The sequence below is a fragment of the Channa argus genome, chromosome 20 (assembly GCF_033026475.1).
Source record: "Channa argus isolate prfri chromosome 20, Channa argus male v1.0, whole genome shotgun sequence".
In the NCBI taxonomy this organism is placed as follows: domain Eukaryota; kingdom Metazoa; phylum Chordata; class Actinopteri; order Anabantiformes; family Channidae; genus Channa; species Channa argus.
Genome location: NC_090216.1, coordinates 21,045,703 through 21,067,699, shown reverse-complemented (window position 1 = coordinate 21,067,699; position 21,997 = coordinate 21,045,703). Strand labels below are relative to the sequence as shown.

Genomic DNA, 21,997 nt, shown 5'->3' with positions numbered 1-21,997 from the left:
TGTTTGCTAATCATCTAATTATACGACTATATTTACTCTATTCCCTCAAACCTCTAAACCCCTAGAGCCGACTCTAAAAAGATATCACAAGTCAGTTCAACACCAAGAACAGAGTCTGTGATTTAATTTTGCTTAATTTTAAACTAGAGCAGCTTTTCTCAAACTTGACCTTTGAAACACACTTTAAAGCTGAAAAGCTTAATGATGTTGGTGACAAAAGTAAAACTTCACTGCATTTGGAATTCCTAACCATTTCATGCATTATCTGGTTTTCTTATCTCAGTTTTTACATTAAATAAAACACTTCACACTTGTTACTTCAATGTTTATTTGGCATCCAACAAAATCCAATAAAAGCATTAAGAATTATCATTTTGCACCATCACCAAAAACATAAATTCTCCCACTAAAAATGTAAAACTAGAGAAGCTCAAGATTAATAAAATGCAGGCATTAGGGTTGGGGAGTAAATATGTGTGAGGCAAGCAACAGCTCGTGACAGGCAAGTCAAAAAAGGCCAAAGTCTACTATTGTTCTATCAAAACAAAGACTGAGTTACAAAACACAACACAGACTGAAGATAAAGAAAGCTCTAAGTGATTTCACATTTATGTGTCCATTCTAAGCTTACAGACAAGCCACCCAGAACTATTTCACATGACAGACAAGTACAATAAGCCTCCTGAGAAAACTCCATCTTTAATTCTGTGAAATCAGACATGTCAAAAACAAAGTCTTCAATGTTCATCAATCATCCGTCATTTCTTTTCATTTTAGGTTGCAAGTGGGTGTCTGTGTAGCCTAAGGTATGCTGAAGAACCTAGGTTCTCATCATTCCTGCCCAACTGTGTCACCCACTGGCCAATCAGAATCACAACGCCATGGAGGAAAAATTAGCGAAAAACAAGTATGGGCACATCTGAGCTTAAGCCCCGGTGAAGTCCCACCCACAGCACATCAGCTGGGTGCTTCAGAGGAAACCTGCTCACTTCCTGCTTCATCCTGACCTCAGGTGGACTTAGCTTGGCTCAACAGGATGCAGTGATGTTTATGGGTACAACTTGATAGTGAGCTATGCAGGTGAGGGGGGAAGGTATCTCCAAAGTCGAGGGTGAGGAGGCCTTTCCCTCCTTCCCCCCTCCCCCAATCGGCGCTTCTTTGCCTGGTCAAACCCTAGAAATGAAGGGGGCCGCAGGCCCACTAAGCGTTGTTAGCCCGATCGCCGATGGTTGGGGGAGTGTGGTTGCAGCGGTGCTACGAGGTCGCTGCCCCAGTTTGGGTGCCCAGGAGTTTGGGAGGGTGGACTAAGCACCCACTTCCCATTTCCTCTCCCCAGTGTGGCCTGGTGCTGCTGCTGACACCCCAGACCTGCTGGACTCTGGTGGATCTCCAAGCCTTCGCTGGACCAAAGACATGAAGCAGCATAGCGTTCACACCCAGGCAGTCCAGCCCTCATACAGCTGGGCCAGGTTGTCCAAGTTGGTGGCCTCTTTGATGACAAAGTCCACCTGTAGTTAAACAGCAGGAAATATGTTCAGGTTAATCCTCATCATTCTTAGGACAACAGGACACCAGTCTGAATGTGAACACTAGCACTTACTCTACAGCTTTCCAAAAGAATGACAAACATCAGGTGACAGTATGCCCTATTTTACTGTGAACTACAGAAAACACTGTAGAAAACACTACAGTACTCAATGGTTTGTACACTAAAATAAAAAGCAGTAGCTTAACACTGCTCATCACTGTCAGAACTGTTCACTCACAAGTTTTCTATCTTGTTGTGCCTCCAGTGTGCACTAAACCCCTCACTGAAATCAGGTTTCAAATCGAGTTTTTCCCGAAATAATACCTCTGATCTCAGTGTGTGTTACGGAACAATGTCTGTTACTGAACAAATTTTTCTCCTGACACTGTCCAGAGTTCATGTGTGAAACATGCTTTAAACTTTTATGGTTAGAGTGTTCTGGTGTTCGCTTGGCAAAAGATCTTCTGGCATAAGACTAGGCCAGTGTGTTTTGTGTATTACCTGCTCAGTGGCGCTCATCCTCCTGTTAGGATCGATGTCTCTGCCCTCAAGCTTGGCTTTCACTCTCTTCCACACACTGACAGCATACGAGTTCCTCTCCTGGACAGCTGCAACATGGCAAGCAGCAAATTCAGAGCAGTGCAGGGGACTTGACCACAATTGATATTTATAGTTTATACTTTGGAAAGTATATACTTTTATTCATTTGAAAGTCTGACATCTGAGCATTCTAATAAGATCCCACTTTATGTAGTACTCCGCATGTATTTAGCATTAGGTGTGAAATGCAGTTATTGCCACTGATTGTAACGCAGTACCTCTTCCTGTTTTAGGGTCTCGTACAGCCCTCTTGGGACTGGGGTTGAGGCCTTTGCTGTTCACCAGCAGATTGCTAGCTGGTGTGTCAGTGGGGGTTCCCAAGTGACGTGGCAGAGTCTTGCGTGCATTCTGGGACATTGAGTCTGGTTGTGTTTTCACTCCACTGCATCGAACAGCTGACATCAAATAACACATGATGTGGTTGGATGAAAGGACAATTAACAGAAACATGTAGATTAATGTTAGAAAGCTAAAATAAATTTAAACGTCAGTACCTATACATTATGTATGACTGTGAGGCTTAAAGGACGGCTGTAAATAAATAAACCAGTAGTTTCCTTTATTTTAAAGGTCAATTTACTAACTGAATTCAAGCTAACTTTCTAATTTAATGTCTAATTCCAGCAGCAGCTGGTGTCTAGGGGACAAGCAAGAAAAGACCTACAGGTTTAGGTAAGAGAAAACTCTAGCATACACTTCCTGAACTGAAAAAGCAGTGTGACAGTGTCCCCTTTAGCATATAATGGGCTAAAAGGGACAAGGAGTATTTCAGAGGTGGCTGGAGACTTCTGCTCTATGGTGCTTTTAAAACTCCCTAACATCCAGCACTGCTAATGTCAGCCTGAGAGTTGCTTGATCATCACAAAATCTCCTGTGCTTATAATTAATCCTTCCCTGGAGTATTAAAATGGTATGAAGAAGATCTTTATAGCACTCCTGCAGTATTTATTTATTTTTTTTAGACGAAAAAATAATTTAAATTTATTTTGAGTCCGTACCTGCTGCAAAGCTCGTCTGTGCTGCAGAAACAGGACTTGCACAATCAGTTTCTCTGTCTGTCACCAGTGGGGAAGCAAAACCCACCAGGCCATTATACACACTGCAGAGATGTGCACACAACATTAAATCAGGGTTTAACCAAGGACATTACAACTATGTATGACAGAACACATGTACGTTATATATAGAGTACCTCTGGCTCTGGGTGTACAGCTCCTTCAAGGTAACAGGAATCTCCTCTAGCAGTTCCAGCTGTTCCTGACTGCGAGGCTGCCCGCTGGCCTGGACCACAGTGAATAAGACTAGCTGGATGTTGTCCTGCCATGCTTTATACTCCAACAGGAAGTGACGGACGCTGCCCTCATATGCCACGTCTTCCCCATCTGCCAATGCCGCCTCCTCATCCTGCAGGACAGAGTTAACAGTGAACAACTGAAACAGATTTATGGGTCAGCATGAACTAACACACAAACAGTCATTTAAGCCTTACCGACCTTTCAAGAAGACACCTTTTTTTAACCCCAAGTTAAAGACTGAATTTAAAATAAACATGCATGGACGTGCACACTATTGCATAGGGCTTGTTGCATTTTCTCTATACAGCTTTATAGTCTTGACTTTATTCTGTAAAGTGTCTAGAGATGACTGTTGTGAATTGACGCTATCCAAATAAAGTTGAAATGAAAAACCTTAGCCATTGCTCTTAGCAGGTGCTTCACATCAGCTAGCTGGCGGTTGTGGTTGGACAGGATGGTTTTAATGGAGTCAACAAGGAGCTGCAGAGTCTCTCCACAGGACTCCAGCTGCTGCTCCCTTTCTTCCTGTGTCCTTCGCTCAGTGCTCAGCTCTTCCTCCAGCTGCCTCTGGGCACAGCTCAGCCAATCAGGACTGCCTATGGGCAGATCCAGCAGTGGACGCTGGTGGTAAAAAAAGAGGTTGAACAGTTTTCCCCTGCACTGACAATTACAAGACCGTCGGCTGTCAAACTCTATACATTGCATGGCGATCAAAAGATCACTGTCTTTCCCCTTGTCCCTTCAGAGAAAGCCACAGTGGAATGATGGGTGCCCTTCATGCTGCAACTCTCCCATTTTATTTGGGCTCGGGACCGGCATAAGGGTGGCCCTTGGTGGATAGGTGGGACCACACCTGGTGGGGTGGGATTTAAACATGCAGCCTTCTGCATCCCAAACCAATGCTCCAACACTGAGACACCAGTCCCCAAACACAAATTGCACTGGGATCTCTTTTTAAAACGATACTGTCCACTGCAGCCTGCAACCTGACACACATCACTCCAGACAGGAGTAGCCTGGCAGAAATTGTGCAGGGTCAGCTAAATTTTACCCCCAAACTGGTCACACCTTGCCAGCTGTTATACGTGCAGTTTTCACGTGATGGGAGTGCAACTTTAATTGAATTGTGAGTGACTTAAAAACTCATCTCGTTTAAAACTATATTAATGTTATTAATTGAACGGAATAATTTTTGTTATTTTTTTATTACTTTCCCAAAACTTTTATGGCTCTCAGGTTTTTTCAGTACTCTTTATGCTAATACATGTATATAATTATTTATTCACTTATTTTAAATCTATAACAACATTTATCTCTTTAAAAATACATTAATAAGTTTCTTTTTCTTCACTGCCTCCTTCCTTTGTAACTGATTGCTCCAAAACTACTTCGCCAGTTGAGAGAAAGTAACAGCTCAATTAAAAAAAAAAAAAAAACATTGGTCAGAGGTCAAACTCACCAGTCTGTGCAGTAGTTGGAGCTCCAGTGGAGACACTGTGCTGCTGAACTGTGCAGCATAGGAACAGGTTTGCTGGCAGCGCTTCAGCAGCTCAAACAGTGCCGCATCCATGCTGAGGGCCTCGGGAGACCGAGTCCGAAGCCCCTCAAAGTTCAGGATAGTAGAGCACAAGAAGGTCACCTGAGAAAAGCAGAAAGGGAAAAGTAATTTCTTTAATATTGATCATAAATCAAGCACTGTGGCTAATTAGGGACAGTGAGGTTTTACAAAAGAGCTGCTCATCTTGAACACGGAGGTGGTGTTACCTGGTTGGTCCGTTGGTTCTCTCTGGCTACCACAGCACGTCTTTCCCTGATGGTCATGTCAAAGTCCTGCAGGACAGGGGCCAGTGCTGGGTTGGCTCCACCAGCCCATTTCAGACGCTGTTCAATGCTAGCCTCCAGAGACGCCAGTTTTTCCTGCAGACGCCAATAGTCAAAGAATACTGGATAAACAATATTTTCACTGAGAATAGATTATTTAAGAAAAATTACATTAACTTGATTGTAAAGTACTTGAAATGTTCAACATTGCATAGGGTATATAATTATTACTAACCTGAATGGAGACTATGGCTGCCTCATCCTGACTCAGCTTGTACAGCTTCTTCTTCATGTTGCTTAGGATGACCGAGCGAGGAGGAATACTAACACTTAGAGGCTGATTATTAGGGCTCAGAACATCTTCATGCTGCCACTGGGATTAAACACAAAAACAAACGTTACACAAACAGTGTGACAGAAAATTTCCCTCTTCCTTATTCAAGTGTTACTAGATCTTTGAAGAGTTGTAAACAGAACTCAGCATGATGAACAATCTCAGTTTAATACATGCCGGCATGGAGAAGAACACATGGATGTTGGTCTCTTTTGACTTGTGTCTCTCAAATCCTTTCTATTTATAATCAAACCCAAGAAAGGAACCACCCTCACAAAGCATGAATGAAGAAACCAAGTGCACGCAGTTGACAGTTATTATTCTTGTGCTTTTCTAGGTTATCTGACAATGTCAGTTGTGAAGCAATAAAACCCTTTTATTACACCTGCATGTAGATCTTGTGACCCCAGGACCCACTATCTACTACATTGCTTTAGGCCTTGTAACAGCAAAGTGCTTACTGTGATCTTAAGCATCCCTCTAAACATGACACACCCTGTGACTTCTTGTCCTCTGTGACCTCTTCAATGAGCCCATCTTGGTTAACTGTTTGCTAATCATCTAATTATATGACTAAATTTACTCTATTCCCCCAAACCAGTCAGCACATTAATCCTCATTAATAACTTGTCTGACCTAACTGTACCTTACAACTTCATCACATTGTATTGGGAATAAATAAGCCCCTGACACACAAAAGTGCAAACTATAAAAATAGTTAGCAATCAAGTGCTACTTACATGGGTTTAAGATGGACGTATGTTGTGGTTGCAGAGTAAGTGGGATAAAATTGGAATAATATAATTTATAGATATGGACAAATATGAAAATTAGCCCAATATCCAAATCAGTATAAACGCTACATACCTGAAAGTAAGCAACATTTTCAATACTGTTCAATTAGTAACGCACCTTATCAGAAGTGCAACCACACACACACACACACACACGACTGTGAGTACCTGGAACATGGCAATGTGCAGCTGGCTTCTCTGCAGACTAGCCTTGGTAGCCTCCAGGTTGGCATCCAATCTCCTTAGCAGGTCCACTTTCTTCCAAGCCGTGTCATAGGAGGAGGCCAGCACTGTGGCTCGGTTCAGGAGCAGCTGTGACACACGGCCTGATGTCAGGCTCTGCTCTACCGCTTTCTTACAAAGCTCATCCAGAGACACCTTTAACGCCAGAAAAGAGACCCATTTAGGTCAAGATAGGCTAGAAGAGAAGGTGACCTTTTGTGGTAGTTCTGAGACCAGCCACAAGGGTTGTTCCCCTCTCCTGCGGTCTACCATGGAAAACACAATTTATGTAATGAGTGGGACTCAAATTTGTGTGTTGTTTACTATTGGGTGATTATCTTAACATTCAAAATTAATGTGAGCAACAAGTCTTAAGACGTATGCTGAAGGAAAAACAGAACATAGTCAAAGGGTCAATATGACGTGTGAGAGGCTTGGGGAAAGTCACCCACTTTTTGGTAGCCAAACCAGTTGGGTCTTCTGATGGTTAATCAAGCTTAACCTTACCCAAACCCTAGCTAGTTATGTCTGCCTTCTCTGGAGCACATGTTGTAGGGGTCCAATTAGAGTCTCTCCAACTCCATGCACATTTTTAGTTAACGTGTTTTATGTGATGCACAACCAAGAATCAAGTGTCAATTAAGGCCTAAATATGCATGACTTGCAACATTATATATTAAAAAAAAAAAAAAAAAAAAGTTATTGCACATAAATAAATATGCATTTTATTCCTGGTGTGTGTTATAGTAAATTAAACGTAATAGTGTGCTGCTGGCAGCTGTGACATTTCAACAGGGTGCTTGTGTTACATGGTGGTTCAGCTGACAATGGCCATACCTTATTCTCTGCACCAAAATCTTTTGCCTCCACCTGAGAAACAACATCTAGGCCAAGGGTGGATAGCGTGCTGCAGAGGGCCAGACTGAGAGCTTGGCTGGGCAGACCCATGAGCATCTGCCGAACAAACTCCGCTGTAAAGGCCTTGATGGGTCGAGTCATCTGTTCCTCACTAATCACTGCAACTCCTGAACCCACCGCACTGGGCCGCCGGAATAGCGGCTTTCCCAAAACAACTGGTCCATTTGTAGGTAATAGGTCCTCAGCTGGAGGACAGGTACCTGGACACATGAGATCTGTCACACTTGTGAGCCAGCAAACTGGACAGTTCCATTCACCCTGCCTGGGCTACACTACATACATTCCTGTACAGTACAGTTTAAAGCAGTAATACATACACATTTTACAGCATAAAAAGGATCAATAAGTTACTGTTTAGGGATGTGTTTTGCAGCATCTTGTATAAAGATTAGCAAAAAGGTGGCTGGCAAGTGTGAAAAACCTGATGAGTGCATTCCAAGTTGTTTTATGTGGCAGTAAAAAGCTCTTACCAGACAGAGTTTGAGCAAAGGAAGAACAGAGTCTGAAAAAATCTCTGATGGTTTGCAGTCTCTTGAGGAAGAATACTTCTTCCATCAGCTGCCGCTGATTCAGGCTCTCAAAGAAGTGAAGCTGTGTGGCTCGAGCCTCTCGTAGTACATCAACCTTCCGCCAGGCTGATGGCACTTCCAAAGAACTCAGCTGAGAAGGAGCAGTAGAAATCAGAAAATGATGAGATGATAGTGAGTTGTCCTCTGAGATTATAATTTAGCTAATAATTCTGCTAGAAATGCAGCATATAAATAGTACAAAACATTTACTGATAATATATGTCTGATATATACAGGCCTACATTTGTATAGTAAGTATGGCAGCCTGGTGGCTCAATCATTAGAGCATCAGGATGGGATGCAATAGCTGGATCAAGTTCCAGCCCAACACCAATCTGACTTTGACAAACACTTATTTTACAACAGCTACTTGCTACAAATAGGCAACTGAGGCTGGGAAATACTGCACTGAGTCTAAACACCTTTGAAAGCTCTAGTACAGTGTAATCAGTTGATGAGGTGTGACAACAACACTGGTTTCAAGAGCTGTTAACTAGAGCTGTTAAATGGCACTCTACATTCATAGAAATCTAGTATGGAATTCAGAGAAGGTACTATCAAAAAACAAACAAAACAATACAAAAGACAATTGACAACCTGACATACTATAAGTAGCCTTCATTCAAGTCTGTGAGAAAACCTGTGCTACCTTGTCTGTGAGCTGCCCAAAGGCAGTCTCTAACTGGGTGAACATGCCATCAAAGGCGACCAGCAACATTTGACCTGCAGACATCTTTGGTGTGTCCTGCCCTGGTCCATCTATGCTGCGAGGCTGGATAAGCTCAGAATACTGAGCACGCAGCACCCTGAACACAAAAAGATTATTTTTTTTAATACATCAGACTTGCTTAGGCATGTTCAAGCATTTGTGGGCAATCAGTTAAGATAATGCTGTGTAGGGTCTATTTAGAAGTGTTAATGTTAAGAATTCACAACCAAAGCAGCTACCTACCTGGTGATGTGGAGGCAGTGGTTGTAACTATCATGGTCCAGGCCTGTGGTGGACTGTAGACTATCTATCAAGCCCTGCAGGCCTAGACCATCAGAACTCTGCTCTACCAGCTGCTCCAGCTCTGTCAGCATGGACTCCAAGGTGGGCTCTCCTTTGATCATACAGCGCAAAGCCTCTGGAAAGATGATCTGACGGAAGTTGGTGTTCAGCTCCTACAGTAAAAAAGGAGACATCTGTGTCAGAACAAAAAGCTCATTTCCACTCAGTGAATAGGCTTCTACTTCTATTTACAACTTTCAGTGTTGTAGGGGTTCGCCTACCTGCAAGCAGGTGTAGACAGCACTGGCCAGGTACACAGTCTGGGTGATAGCTGAAGTTGCAGGCAGCTCCAAGTCATGAGGCAAAAGCGGGCAGTGTTGCAGCAGTGTTGCCAGGGCACTGACATTACCAATCATGCTGCAGAGCTCCTCTAAAAACCATGCCCCATCTCGAGATGTTAGGTCTACTAACTGCTCCCCAGCACTGGCTGCCGCCCCCTCCATCACCAGGTTGCGTCTGGGGAAAAACAAACAAAAGCATTAACTTCTGTTTACCTACAACTTCCAGTTTGGTAATTCTAACAAATAAGTTGGATAAAGTCTACTTGTGGCAAAGAAAGTTTTCGGAACTATAGCAGTTTTTGAATCAAAAGGCACTCTGAACCACTAATTTAGAAAGAACAGCATAAAATGGGCACACCTGGAGAGTGTGCAGAGAGCAGAGGTGATTATTCCAGCCAAGCTGAGGGAGCCCGGCTCTCCATTTTCCCGAAGGAACACCGTGATGCAGTGCTCAATCTCCTGCAGCTGCTCTTCACAGGCTGCTACAGTTGTGCCCTCAACCTTCAGTCGCTCTGCTTGGTGCATCACCCTCTCATTGGCATCAGCAACTTGATGCTGCAAAGTTAATTCCACGCTGGATAGGAACTGGCAGGAGGCTGCGGGAGGCTGGGGGGCAAAAAGTACCTCATATCTGTAGGAAGGAAAAACAGAAACTTAGCTGTTGACATGGGTTGTAAGAGTTTAACAACAGAACAAGCATGATATAATATTACTGATAAAAATGTTAACCCAAACATCTTCATGGTGTGGTCTTCAAACAGCATTTCTGTTAAGGTGTGCCGAAGAAATACTTTGGATCATGCGTATAAAACATAATATACCTCAATGGCATAGTCTGCAGCAGCATAGTCTAAGAGGAAAGAGACTGACATCTCCATTGTCCATTGAGGTGTTAGAAAGTGTAGTGTAATAGAGATTAGAATTATTCCATTAGAATTATGTTTTTGTCAAATAATCAAGGAAAATACTGCTGGAAGAACCAAAGAAATAACTTTGTCTCGCTTGAGATAAAGTTATGCCAATGCTGTTTATGTAAAAAGACTATAAAACAAACATAAGCTAAACTTTAACACAAGACTTTTTATATTGTGTACTCTTTTACATTGAATTGTTTCAATGATCACTTGCTTATTCATGCAGATCCCTCAGTATACATTTGTGATGAACAATTCAGTAATACAAAGATTGATAATGCATGTAAAAATATTTCAATCATACTGTACATTTGTTAAGACAAATTGTTTATAAAGCTGTACAAGAAGTCAAAAACATTCACTTAAATCCCGATTTTCTAAATCCCTTTGTTGGAACTATTCGAAATTACATGAGTCATGCACCCCCTTGACCCCTTACGGTCACAATTCGTACCTCTATGGCTTTAGGTACAGTGTGTTCCTAGTGGACAGCTTTCATGTCCTGGCGCTACGCTTACTAAAATGAATCATGTATCACCAAAATTATGTAATACATACTGTCTGTAGATGTGTTGGCAGTTCTCCACTGTCATGTCTCTCAGCAGTTCCTCCAGCCAGGCCTTCCACTTGTGTGCCCGATGAAGCAGCAGGGTAGCACGTGGGTATAGCAAAGCCACTGTAGCATAGCTGTGCAGCTGTTCCAGGCATCCACGAAGGGCCCCACGGCGCTGCTGCAACAGGGCATTTACTTCTGCCTCCAGGCTCTCGCACTGGCTTATCAGGTGGGCCTGGCCTGCATTCTGCAGGAAGGCTGTAGCTGGCACATAGCTAGGAGGGCCTGGATGATTGGACAACAAAGAACAAATGTAAAACAACTAACAGTGTTCACATTACGCTCTACACTGCTGGCAGGAGCAAATGATGAAATGGTATCTACCTATTTAAATGTCAGCAACAGAAGTTGCAAAAATAAAAGTAAATACAAACGAAAGTGCTACAAAAATTAATTTTTATTTCTAGTGGGTCTAACCGAGATCTATGGGACTGCTGATGTCCTGCAGCAGACTGGCCAGTTGGGTTGCCTCCAAGTTTGAGAATGCTGCCTGGTACTGGGAGATCCATTGGTCCAGATCAGCCAGCTTGCTCTGTATGGCCTCCTGCACAGTCCGTTGCCGTGACTGTAGCTGGGTATGTTCAGAGTACCTGCGAGGAAGAGCTTGGTAAACACGCTTGCAGAACGTGGTGCTATATTTTGTTGCATGCTGTATATACAGTCTAGATCCTGGTTAATTTTAAAAAGAAAACGTACAGCTAAAAACACTAGATTGTGAGTTCCCACATTCAAATAAATAAAAGAAGTGTTTCATAAATAAGTTTATAGCTGTGAAAATATAAACTCAGCACAAACATTCAGTACAACATAAATGTGGAGTAATGCGCCATCAAACCTTTGCTCCAGGGTGAGGATAAGATGGTCTGGATGGTTCTCTGCTCCTTCAAGAAAACCCATCTCCTCCTGCAATTTGGTTTGTAATTTTTCTCCCTGGCAGAGAAGCTCCTGCAGGAGCAAGTACTCCTCCACAGACTCTTGCACTTGTGGCAGCACTGCCAACATCTCATCACGATTCTTAAACCAGTTCACCTGTTTGTAGTCACCACAAAATACTGGTCACACTTAAAATCCTAAAATGCTTTGCTTGTTTATCTTCTATGTATGGCACTTTATTACATCTTGGGGTCCCTGTAGTAGGGCACCAAGGGTGACACTCAAAATGGCGTTCACTACCACCTAATGAATTTTTATTATAGCTTCTGTAATAAAAACCTCATTATTAACAGAGTCCAGTCTTAGAAACATGGTTATTCTTGTCATGACCTGACCTTAATCTCAGCTACCCTGGAGGAGAACAGAGAACGGGTAATGTCTCTCTCCATCTCCCTCTTGCTCTGTTTGCTGTCAGCCTGTTGGCCACCTCCCCCATACACTGCACCAGCAAAGCCCACATCGCCCCCAGCTGTCCAGTCCACCAGAGGATCATAGACGAAGGCCTCTAACAGGGTCAGAAGGGTCTCTCTGCCTCGCCGCATCATTTGAACTACCTGTAATGACATAGCAGATTTTAGCATTTATATCAGCAGCTATCGGCGGTTCACATGTTCACATGTTGTTACACTGTATTACTGTGCTTTAAATAAATATATAACAATTCAGAATGAATGCGATGATGATGTGGAGCAGTTTGTTAAATGAAAGTAACCTGTTCACATGACAGCCTAAAGATTCCCTCAACTCCAGTGACTCCCAGAGCAGTTTCAATGTTGTGGGTCATCCTGAAAGGGACCTTCTCCGGCACCCGAAGACTCTTACCTATTGAGACATACAGACACAAACATTTTAAGTCACATTCTGCTATCAAAACAGCCCAATAGATAAATTAGGCTCAATCATTTATCCATTATTTCTTCTTAGTTGCAGAACTCAATTTTTTTGAAGTGAAACGTGAAATGGTTTTAATGTCATTCTCAGGAAACTGACTCTTCTCATTCACACTTTCAGGCAAACAGATTGAAACTGACCTTTTTCAAAGCATACATTGTAATCAATATGCACCACCTCCCCAGTGGTCATGTCAATCAACACATTGTCAAGGTGACGGTCGCCTAGGCCAATGATGTATCCTACCATTGACATGACTGCAGTGGATCTGGCATAAGACTGCAATATGAAAGAAAAAGTATGTCAACTACAAAGAACACATTGGATGACGTAGGACTTCGAGTAATGATTTAGTTTCTAAAAATTCCATATGGTAGATTTATAAAAGAAAAAAGTAAATAAAATTCAAAAAAAGCCAAAGTTAACAAAACCAGTAGTTAAGGAAAATCACCTTAAACATCTAATTATTTTGTAAATTTTTAGAGCCACAATTACCTGAGTTACTCTCCACCATTCACTCGGCGTGGTGCAAGAACACCACAGCTCCTTAGCAAGAAGGTTGGAGGGTGTAGTTTCCATCAATTCTTTCAGCACCTCCTTCATGACGCTGAGAGGCCAGTCTCGTCTAGTCACATCTAGACTGAGACCCACTGCCTTTAGAGCTGGTCCAATTCGGCTGTAGTAGAGCTCACTGGGACGAGGTACTGGAGGTAATGGCTGCTGCTGGAATGAGTCCTGGGCCTGCTCAGAAAAAACAAATCAATAAAAGGAAGTTTATTTATCTACTTCTAATGTGCAGTATAATACAAAGGACAATGTCAACCTTCTGAGCCTGCAGAACAGCTTCTCTCTGCTGCCAGCGCTTGTAGAGGCCAAAAAGTGGTGTGGCACCATCCACCCACTGGATTAGTCCTGATCGAGTTCCGAGTGGAGTGACAGAGTAGTGGCGGGCGTGGAAGCGTGGCTGCTCCTGCTGGTTGATCTTGGTGAACATGGTGTTGACAATAGACAAGAACTGCATGATGCGCTCATCCAAATGCAAATCCTCCAATCCTGAGAAAGATAAAAGAAAACGATTATATATAATTATATATTCTACATAAATTAAACTATGGCATTCCTCAACTACCTAACAACATGTAGCATCAAAAGTTAGACATTTTGATATTTCTAATTTAGAATTTTGTGCAGAATGCAAAGGTTTAAATGTTTCTTATTCTACCACTAATGATAGACTCAAAATCAGCCCTCTCTGCTCTGCTTTGTTCGTTATGCTTCACCCTGCTCTGCAGAGATCTTCAGGTAGTTGTAGTTATTATATTACAATAGCAATGTTACATACAACATATCGTGTAATGTATGTCAGGGGGCTTTTGATTTAACAGTCTTTTGATTCAAGTTAGGCCCATAGATGTCACTGAACAGGTTGTATTCAATTCTTTTCAACAGGAGGAGAAACAACCCCATGTTAACTTTTTGACTGCTTTTAAAGCCTTAATGAAAAGGGAATGCAACACCGTAACATAATTGTCTCTTTTTTTGTCTTTTTGGTTTATCCCGTTAATTCACAACAGCAGATCACTGTCCGCATGTTGATTTGGCACAATTTTTACACCGGATGCCCTTCCAGACGCAACCTCCCCAAATTCTACCGGGCTTATACCCACGACAGAGAGACGTTCATTGAGATTGTCTATGTTGTCCACAATTTTTTCTATCAAACCCACAAACATCTCTTTATACTCTTTTCTCCATGCTCAGTGTGACACAAAACACAAAGGTTGAGTCAACTTTTCTCCATTTTAACTGGTTTCAAGTGTGATTACTATATTCCCCACACCCATTACTTGGAGAGGTGTGTCTAATAACAAATTACAGGAGAATCACACGCTTGAAAAGCAATTATTTCTAACAATTTTAACAAGGTGCCAATAATTTGTACAGTCCATTTTTGAGTTCTGTGTGAATATTTTAAATCAAGTTTGACTTTTTTGTTTTTCCGTTGGTCCAGTGCAAACAAAAACAATAAGCACGTGAATATCAAAACATTTGGACTTGGAAAAGTTTTCTGAGAGAAGGGTTGCATTTTCTTATAGAATTGCATTTATAGAAATGTTTGGCCTCTCAAGAACATTCACAGTTGTCCTGTACCGACTCCTTTGTTATTTTGACTTTGTGCTTAAGGTCGTTGTCCTGTTGAAAGATGAACCTTTGTCTAGAACAGATTTTCATCAAGGCTGTCTACACTATACAGGCCTGATTGTTGAGTGCTGCAGAGATAGTTGTTCTTCTGAAAGGTTTTTCTCTCTCGAAAGAGAAATGCTGGAGCCCTGTCTAAGGCCCTTCTCTCTCAGTTTGGCTGGCCGGCCCACTCAGAGTCCTGGTGGTTCCTTCCCCAGATCTGTGCCTGGATACAATCCTGTCTTGGAGGTCTACAGACAATTCCTTGGACTTCATAGCTTGGTTTGTGCTGACATGCACTGTTAAACTGTGGGACCTTATATAGACAGGTGTATACCTTTCCAAATCAAGTGAATATTCCCCAAGTGGGATCCAATTGAGTTGTAAAAACATCAAGGATAATCAGTGGAAACAGAATGCACCACAGCTCCATTTTAATGGCAGCAAAGGAATACTTGTGAATGATTCTGTACATGGGATTTTTTCATTTTTTAAATTATAAATTTGCGGATTTCAAACAAACTTCTTGAAAAATTTTGAATTTAAACCATTTTGGAATAATGCTGTGAATAATATCTGGATGCACTGTACTGCTATTTTTACCAGAACCATTGTGAGAATACAAAGCACAGAATTGATTCTTTGATTAAGTGTCTTTCATCACTTATGATATGAGCAGGTCTCCTACCTTTAAAAAGGTACGGATAGTTGCGTCCATCTGAGCCCAGAAAGAAAAGTTTCTTCGGCTTGGTCTTCGTGGGTAGAATGGTGATTGTGTTGCCTACACTCTGTATAGTGACGGCATCTGTTGCAGACACTTCACCTGGCAGAGCCATTTCTGTTGTGTTCATGGATGCCAGGCGAGGACTGATCTCATCGAGAAGAAGCAGATAGCTGGCTCGCTTCTGAGCGCGCTGCTGCAGGCTCACCATAATCTAACCAACAAAAACAAAACTTATGATCAACTTGCAAAGTTTCAATATTTATTAATCAAAATTGTGTGTACATAAATATTAATAAGCCTACATCTGTGCTAACTGATCAGTCTGGAATACTTAGCAAAACAGCATATAGGTCCTTCAAGAGAGAAGGAGAGACAAAAAACAAACAAACAAAACACCTGTTTAAAGGGCAGCCAGCTGCTGGCAGGATTGGCAGGGTTGGTGGGGTTTCTAAGGCGCTCCAAGGCAGAGGTGATTGAATCACCGTAGGTCTGCTGGAACCAGGTCTCATGTGGTGTTTCTGCTGGAGCTGCTGTAATACTGCAGACATGATCCAAGGCAAATACCACAGGACGCATCAAAGCAGAGTGCTTTTCACGCATAATGGCAATCTTTTCATCCCTGCAGCACAACAAAGACAAAGGTAAATGAAATAACACATTTTAGCTGTTACTTTGACTAAGCTTCTTAGCTGTAAGTAGGTGAACCTTACCTGCGCAGGGTGTTGTTGTTCTGCACCCTTTTGACCTCATCCTCCAGCTGTTGAATCCTACGTAGGACATGCATGTGTTGCTGTTGCAACACTCCCAACCACAGTTCATCCCACAGTAAGGTGACTCTGCGCAGCTCACCCACCAGCTGCTGGACCTGGTCAGCAAACAGGACCAGTTAGCAGCATCTTCAGATAACTGAGTCAGAGCAGATAAAAACTCTACACTGACAGATATTGTCCTGGATTGAGTATCTTTTTGATGACTAAGTGGTTGTGTGCACACTGGTGGCCCTTAAAGTACTAACGGAAAATAAACTGCCAAAGGGAAATTGAGCATAATGAAATAATTTTCCATAGTGCAGCTGATACACAGTATATTGTGAGAGTTACACATGCATATTGCCAGTCTCTCCTCTCACTTCAAAATTGTAACTACTGTACGACATTAACTGTGTGTTTTCTCCCGTAGTTGTCCTTCTCCTTCTCTGTCTCCCTCTCTCTGTCCTTTTCTGCAGGTGTCCCCGGGCTTTGAAGCTGTGTGTTTTCCAGTGTGCAGCTACTGATTCTACCAACCTGCACAATTATTTTGTTGTTGCTCTTTTTCTTTTCCCTCTTCACTCACGCCAACCGGTCAAGGCAGATGCCCGACCACCCTGAACCTGGTTCTGCTGGAGGTTTATTCCGTTAAAAAGAGTTTTTCCCTCTCCACTGTTGCCTAGGGCTTGCTGAAGGTGGAACTGTTGGGTTCTCTCTATACATCTTTATAGTCTTGACTTTATTCTGTAAAGTGCCTTGAGATGACATGAATTGGTGCTATATAATTAAAGTTGAATTGGATTGAATTGAATATAGCAATAGGCTGGCTGTCACACACCTACAGTAAATTGGACACCATTTTGCTAATTTCTTGAGCGCTTCTGACTGCATTTCTTACTATTTACAGAGATAGAGAAAAATATAAAACATTAAATAAAGCTACTCCTCAGCCAACTGCAGTTGTAAAAACCTATTTTTACATTAATGGACAAGAAATAATGACTTAAACATTAAATATGCACTACTGGAGATTTTTTTAAAACGTTTTTTTTTAGCATGGATTTGACTTAAATTTTTGCTGCCTTGTACCTCACTTGTAAGTCGCTTTGGATAAAAGCGTCTGCTAAATGACTAAATGTAAATGGAGTACTTTTTTAATAATACATTTGAGATATTTCTAGGCAGGCTATCAATACAAGAGTTTCATGTCTCAGAGTACTTTTTAAATACAGTTGTTAAATTTAACAACTAAGCAATGCTGATACTGTAATACACAATCAATGATCATACTTTGAATTTCTTACATGCAGTGTTTGAAACAGCCTGTATGGCAGTAAATGAGAGAACACCCATACAATAAGACTTGAGTTCGACTGACAAAACGTGACTTGTTAACACCTCTGCAAACTAATACACATTAGAAAATTAACTGTGTAAACCCTCCTACCTGGAGCACCATGGTGGGGTTGGCTAAGGACAGCTTCTCCACAATCTTGCTGTAACAATCATGCATCATGGCTTGGTCTTGACTTGAGCAGAAGGTTGTCAGCTCTTCTGTACCACCTCCATGTCCACCACCCTCTGTTTGCTCTTCCTCCTCTCCACCCAGGTCTGCTCCCTGCATGCTGCCCAGGAAGGTGGGCAGAGCTGAAGGCAATTTGCTGCCTGTCAACATATCATTAGCAATGACCACAACCATTATATTTACATTCCTACTGGTTTCACAGCAGGGCTCCAGACCAACCTTTTTTCCACCAGTACTGGTGTTCCTTCACTGGGGCTCCAAACATTTTAGTAGAACCAGCACAACATTTAGGTGCACCACTTAAACTGTTATGCAACACAAGACTATATTGTATTTTTTAATCTTGGTGCACCTTGGGCCCCTTAGTACCAAATGAGCATTGTTAATTGCCAAAGCCTACCGGAGTACTGTTGCTGTCCCTTTATGACAACAGTGTATTATTTCTGATGACTACTTCCAACTTTTGTAGAAGTTTAGTAGTGCTGACCAATAAACTGTATTTTCATCATTACGATATAAAAATAAAGAGTGAATTGTACTAAGAAAAATAATTGTATTTACATGCGCTATGCAATCACACTGTGAATGCGAATTTGATCATTTCATATGTGACTGAACATTAGAATGTTGTAAACAGTAATTTGAGTGCACCATTGCACTCAAATTACATAGGAATCAGCATTTTCTTGGTGAGTGAGATGTAAAATTACAGATCTGGTGCTGATAATGCAGTCTCTTTCTCCCCTCTGTGTAAGTGGGTTAGGATGCAGCATAGCTCCTCAAGACAGAAGGCAGGTGGCATCCCACCAAAGGTGAGATATTAGTGAAGTTTGTATACTTGATTTACTGCACAATAAATGTTTCCCAAGTATAACAACAAGACAAGCAGTTAATTAAAACACTTGTCAAACAAAGATGAACTTTTATAATAACTTTGTCACCAACTGCTATGAAGATGCTAAAACAAAAAAGTGACCATATGTATGCGGAACCATTCAGCCTAATTTACCACACAATATTTTAAAACTGAGCATGTTCTCCTTCATTTAGACAGCTGCTTCAAACTTTCAGGCGTTCCCATTTTCAACTGTACCTACCCTCAACATTTAATGATGATAAAATATGGGGGGTGTATTTGAATACACATAGGTGAGCCTACTTATAAAGTTTTAATCGCACTGTTCAAAATTCAACTAAATAGTTGCAGGCTGGAGTCCTGCACTGGCATTAGTACTATTTTCCATTGTCAATAAAGCCACAAAACTGTTAATTTCACTTGGATGCAACATCGTTTTTTTCCCAGTTTAGTCAACTTTGTTGACTTTTCTTGTTGAAGAAAGCAAAAATTATATACTTTGAGCGTCTAGTTATTTAGCAGTGAAGACAATGAGAACAAAATGTATGATACATATTTAGGCCTTTAAGATATTTCCATACTTTTTAAGCTCAGCACATAACCAACTCAACAGAATTAAACAATACCTGCATTCTGAGCTTCTCCTCCGAGGGAGAGTGAACCCACAATGGCTGGGTAGAGAATGAGATGTGGGGAGTCCTGGGCCACTCGACATAGAAGGCTGCAGATGCTCTGTCGAATGTATGCCTCTGGATGGTTGAGACGGGAAAAAAGTTGAGGAATGATACCTGAAAAGGACACAAGCACATAAAAAGCTGCAGTAAGGGCTAACTGATGAGTGTATGAAGACGGTGCGAGTGTTGCGCTGTTGGAGCTGATCAAATTTTCAGATATTGCATGTAACGCATTTTTTTTTTTGGTACTAACACGTACCCCTCCAGGGTGCTGTAGGGGTCGAGGCTAAGCCTAGCTCAAGCCCTTCTCTCAATTCCCCAGCATGTTTCACCAGCAAACGCAGGAGACGCAATGTTGCCATGACAATTACATCGTCATTGCTCTGTTTGCTGTTGTGACAGGAAAGTAGGAGTTTGGGGTCATCTTCATCTATAGGGACCTAAAACACACAATAGACACTGTGGATTTAGAAATAAACATTAGGGCGCCCTTCACTTCAAGACATGTTTGTCAACAGCAATATGCTACTTTAGACTAATCTGGTTCATACAATGTAATCTAACAATGCTGCATATAGGGGTAGTCTCCAAGTCTCACCTGTCCAGCATTGAGCTTAAGGAAGGTGAAATAGGCTTGGCAGGAAACCCGGTAGAGGCCAAATATGCGGTCCACTACCTGTCTCCAAACCTGGATCAGACCATCTGTGACAGTCTGGCCTGCATCTCCCAGCCAGGGACATGAACTAATGAGCTGCCGCCAGATCACATCTACCATGTCATCCTCATCATCTTCCTGCTGTAGAGCCATGTCCTCATCCTCACACACAACAGAGGAGTACAATCAAAACAATTTAGACAACACAAAGATGAGTGATTCGATGATCAACACATCAAAAACAATTTACTACCTGTATACCAGTAGGGCGACACATGGCCTGTCCAAGAATGCTGAAGATTGTTTCCTTGTCTTCTTCACTGGTAGTTGCTGGCAGAAGCTCTTCTATCTCCTTCTTTTCCCCAGAAAGAAGAGGCAATCCCTCACCTTGGCTGAAGAGAAATAAGAGGAGAATTTTTGTCAGAAGATAGAAGATAATAATAATCAGAAGATAATAATAATAATAAAAATGATGGGGATTATGGGCCCTAAAATACAAGGGCAGCTGTAGGTCAGTTGGTAAGGCAGTCTTCCACGGAGCACACGGTCAGTGGTGTGATCCCTGGTCCCGGCTATATGTCTTAGTGTCTCTCAACAAGACACTGAACCCCTACCAGCCCATTCCCCTCCCCAGCTGTGCAGTGCTGGTCCAAGCCCGGTAGAAACTGGGGAGGGTTGCGTCAGGAAGGGCATCCGGCGTAAAAACTGTGCCAAATCATCATGCAGAGAAGGATTGGCTGTGGAGACCCTGAACTCACGGGATAAGCCAAACAGACCATAAAAAAATAAAATAAAAAAAAAGGCAATACAAGCCATTCTAATTCTAAAACTTACTATAGGGTTAAATTCAGATTCAAGATTCAAAGTGTTTATTGTCATATGCACAGATAGAACGCATGTTTCCCTGTACAATGAAATTCTTACTTTGCCCTCCACTCTAAATGTCACACAGTAAGTAAAATGAGAATTGACAAAAAAATAGAAATAAAATAAAAATAAAATAAAAATAAGAGCAAACAAAATAAGAGCAATAAGGCAATAAAGGTGAGGTAGTGCAGTTCTTAAAAAAGGCAATAAAGTGAGGTAGTGCCGTTCTCAGTGCGGTAGTGCAATTCTGAAAAAAATTAGTGTGCAAAAATCCACACATCTAAACCATCAATAACTAAAACAGCACATTATTTAGTTAATAACAGTATAATTAACTGTCCCCAGTCATACAGCTCAACACTGCTAATTATACATGTACTCCGATAGATCCACTAACCTTGCATTATCCACCACCTTCCTGCCCCAGCGGTAAGCCCAGCTGGCGAGGGCAGCCCAGGACTTTGCCACGTCTGGAGCCAGGCTGGTGGAGAGCTGGTAGAGTTGGCCCAAAACAAACTCTGGTTCTCCAACGCCTACACTCACTATACAGGAAAGACCAAAAGATTAAAATGTAGCTAGAATGACATTGACAAGTTTAGTATACATTTGGTTAAAAACTGCATGCTACAAACTATACAAGATATTGGAAGTTTAAAAAGAAAATTGGTAGAAAAATCTACCAATGACTTAATTTAAATGTATCGCCATTATTTTAAAATAAATCCTCTGTTTTATATATTACCCATTAAATTATAAAATGCAAATGGTTTGTGTCATTTTAAAAAGTTACTTTCTTTGCCCCCGAAGAGTTGGTTAAACTCCCCATTAGGACCTGCAGACCTAATATCAGTGTTAGAGTTTGATGCTTTGTTACCATTACTCTGTAGATGGTGGGGTACAAAGTGATCCATACATGCTGTGTTCTACAAAATCTTGTTTTGTAAGTTGTTAAAATCCTAAAGCACTCATTCTGTATGTTTTCTTTCCTAAACATGAACTAAAACA

General features: G+C 41.7%; 1 protein-coding gene across 3 annotated transcripts in view; it reads right to left on the bottom strand.

Annotated features, from left to right (window-relative positions):
* Window positions 1-309: 309 nt before the first annotated feature.
* smg1 (SMG1 nonsense mediated mRNA decay associated PI3K related kinase) overlaps window positions 310-21,997 on the bottom strand; it is a 75,335-nt gene continuing 53,647 nt past the window's right edge. Inside the window, exons 32-64 of one of the 3 annotated variants that reach the window (XM_067487433.1) lie at window positions 21,390-21,534; window positions 20,379-20,517; window positions 20,069-20,287; window positions 19,730-19,910; window positions 19,423-19,584; window positions 17,863-18,080; window positions 16,380-16,534; window positions 16,066-16,288; window positions 15,634-15,880; window positions 13,588-13,817; window positions 13,260-13,505; window positions 12,905-13,043; window positions 12,586-12,695; window positions 12,209-12,427; window positions 11,776-11,969; window positions 11,358-11,530; window positions 10,886-11,165; window positions 9,772-10,044; window positions 9,354-9,588; window positions 9,034-9,245; window positions 8,731-8,887; window positions 7,983-8,172; window positions 7,432-7,712; window positions 6,541-6,750; window positions 5,480-5,617; window positions 5,188-5,340; window positions 4,883-5,062; window positions 3,817-4,044; window positions 3,321-3,532; window positions 3,127-3,227; window positions 2,347-2,523; window positions 2,030-2,136; window positions 310-1,508 (exon numbers count right to left, since the gene is read on the bottom strand). In XM_067487433.1, the coding sequence (XP_067343534.1) occupies window positions 1,431-1,508; window positions 2,030-2,136; window positions 2,347-2,523; window positions 3,127-3,227; window positions 3,321-3,532; window positions 3,817-4,044; window positions 4,883-5,062; window positions 5,188-5,340; window positions 5,480-5,617; window positions 6,541-6,750; window positions 7,432-7,712; window positions 7,983-8,172; window positions 8,731-8,887; window positions 9,034-9,245; window positions 9,354-9,588; window positions 9,772-10,044; window positions 10,886-11,165; window positions 11,358-11,530; window positions 11,776-11,969; window positions 12,209-12,427; window positions 12,586-12,695; window positions 12,905-13,043; window positions 13,260-13,505; window positions 13,588-13,817; window positions 15,634-15,880; window positions 16,066-16,288; window positions 16,380-16,534; window positions 17,863-18,080; window positions 19,423-19,584; window positions 19,730-19,910; window positions 20,069-20,287; window positions 20,379-20,517; window positions 21,390-21,534 (6,212 nt within the window). In that variant the 3' untranslated portion in view covers window positions 310-1,430. Of the gene's footprint in view, window positions 1,509-2,029; window positions 2,137-2,346; window positions 2,524-3,126; window positions 3,228-3,320; window positions 3,533-3,816; window positions 4,045-4,882; window positions 5,063-5,187; window positions 5,341-5,479; window positions 5,618-6,540; window positions 6,751-7,431; window positions 7,713-7,982; window positions 8,173-8,730; window positions 8,888-9,033; window positions 9,246-9,353; window positions 9,589-9,771; window positions 10,045-10,885; window positions 11,166-11,357; window positions 11,531-11,775; window positions 11,970-12,208; window positions 12,428-12,585; window positions 12,696-12,904; window positions 13,044-13,259; window positions 13,506-13,587; window positions 13,818-15,633; window positions 15,881-16,065; window positions 16,289-16,379; window positions 16,535-17,862; window positions 18,081-19,422; window positions 19,585-19,729; window positions 19,911-20,068; window positions 20,288-20,378; window positions 20,518-21,389; window positions 21,535-21,997 lie in introns of those variants that run through there. The other 2 variants (XM_067487435.1, XM_067487436.1) reach the window with 2 other exon arrangements.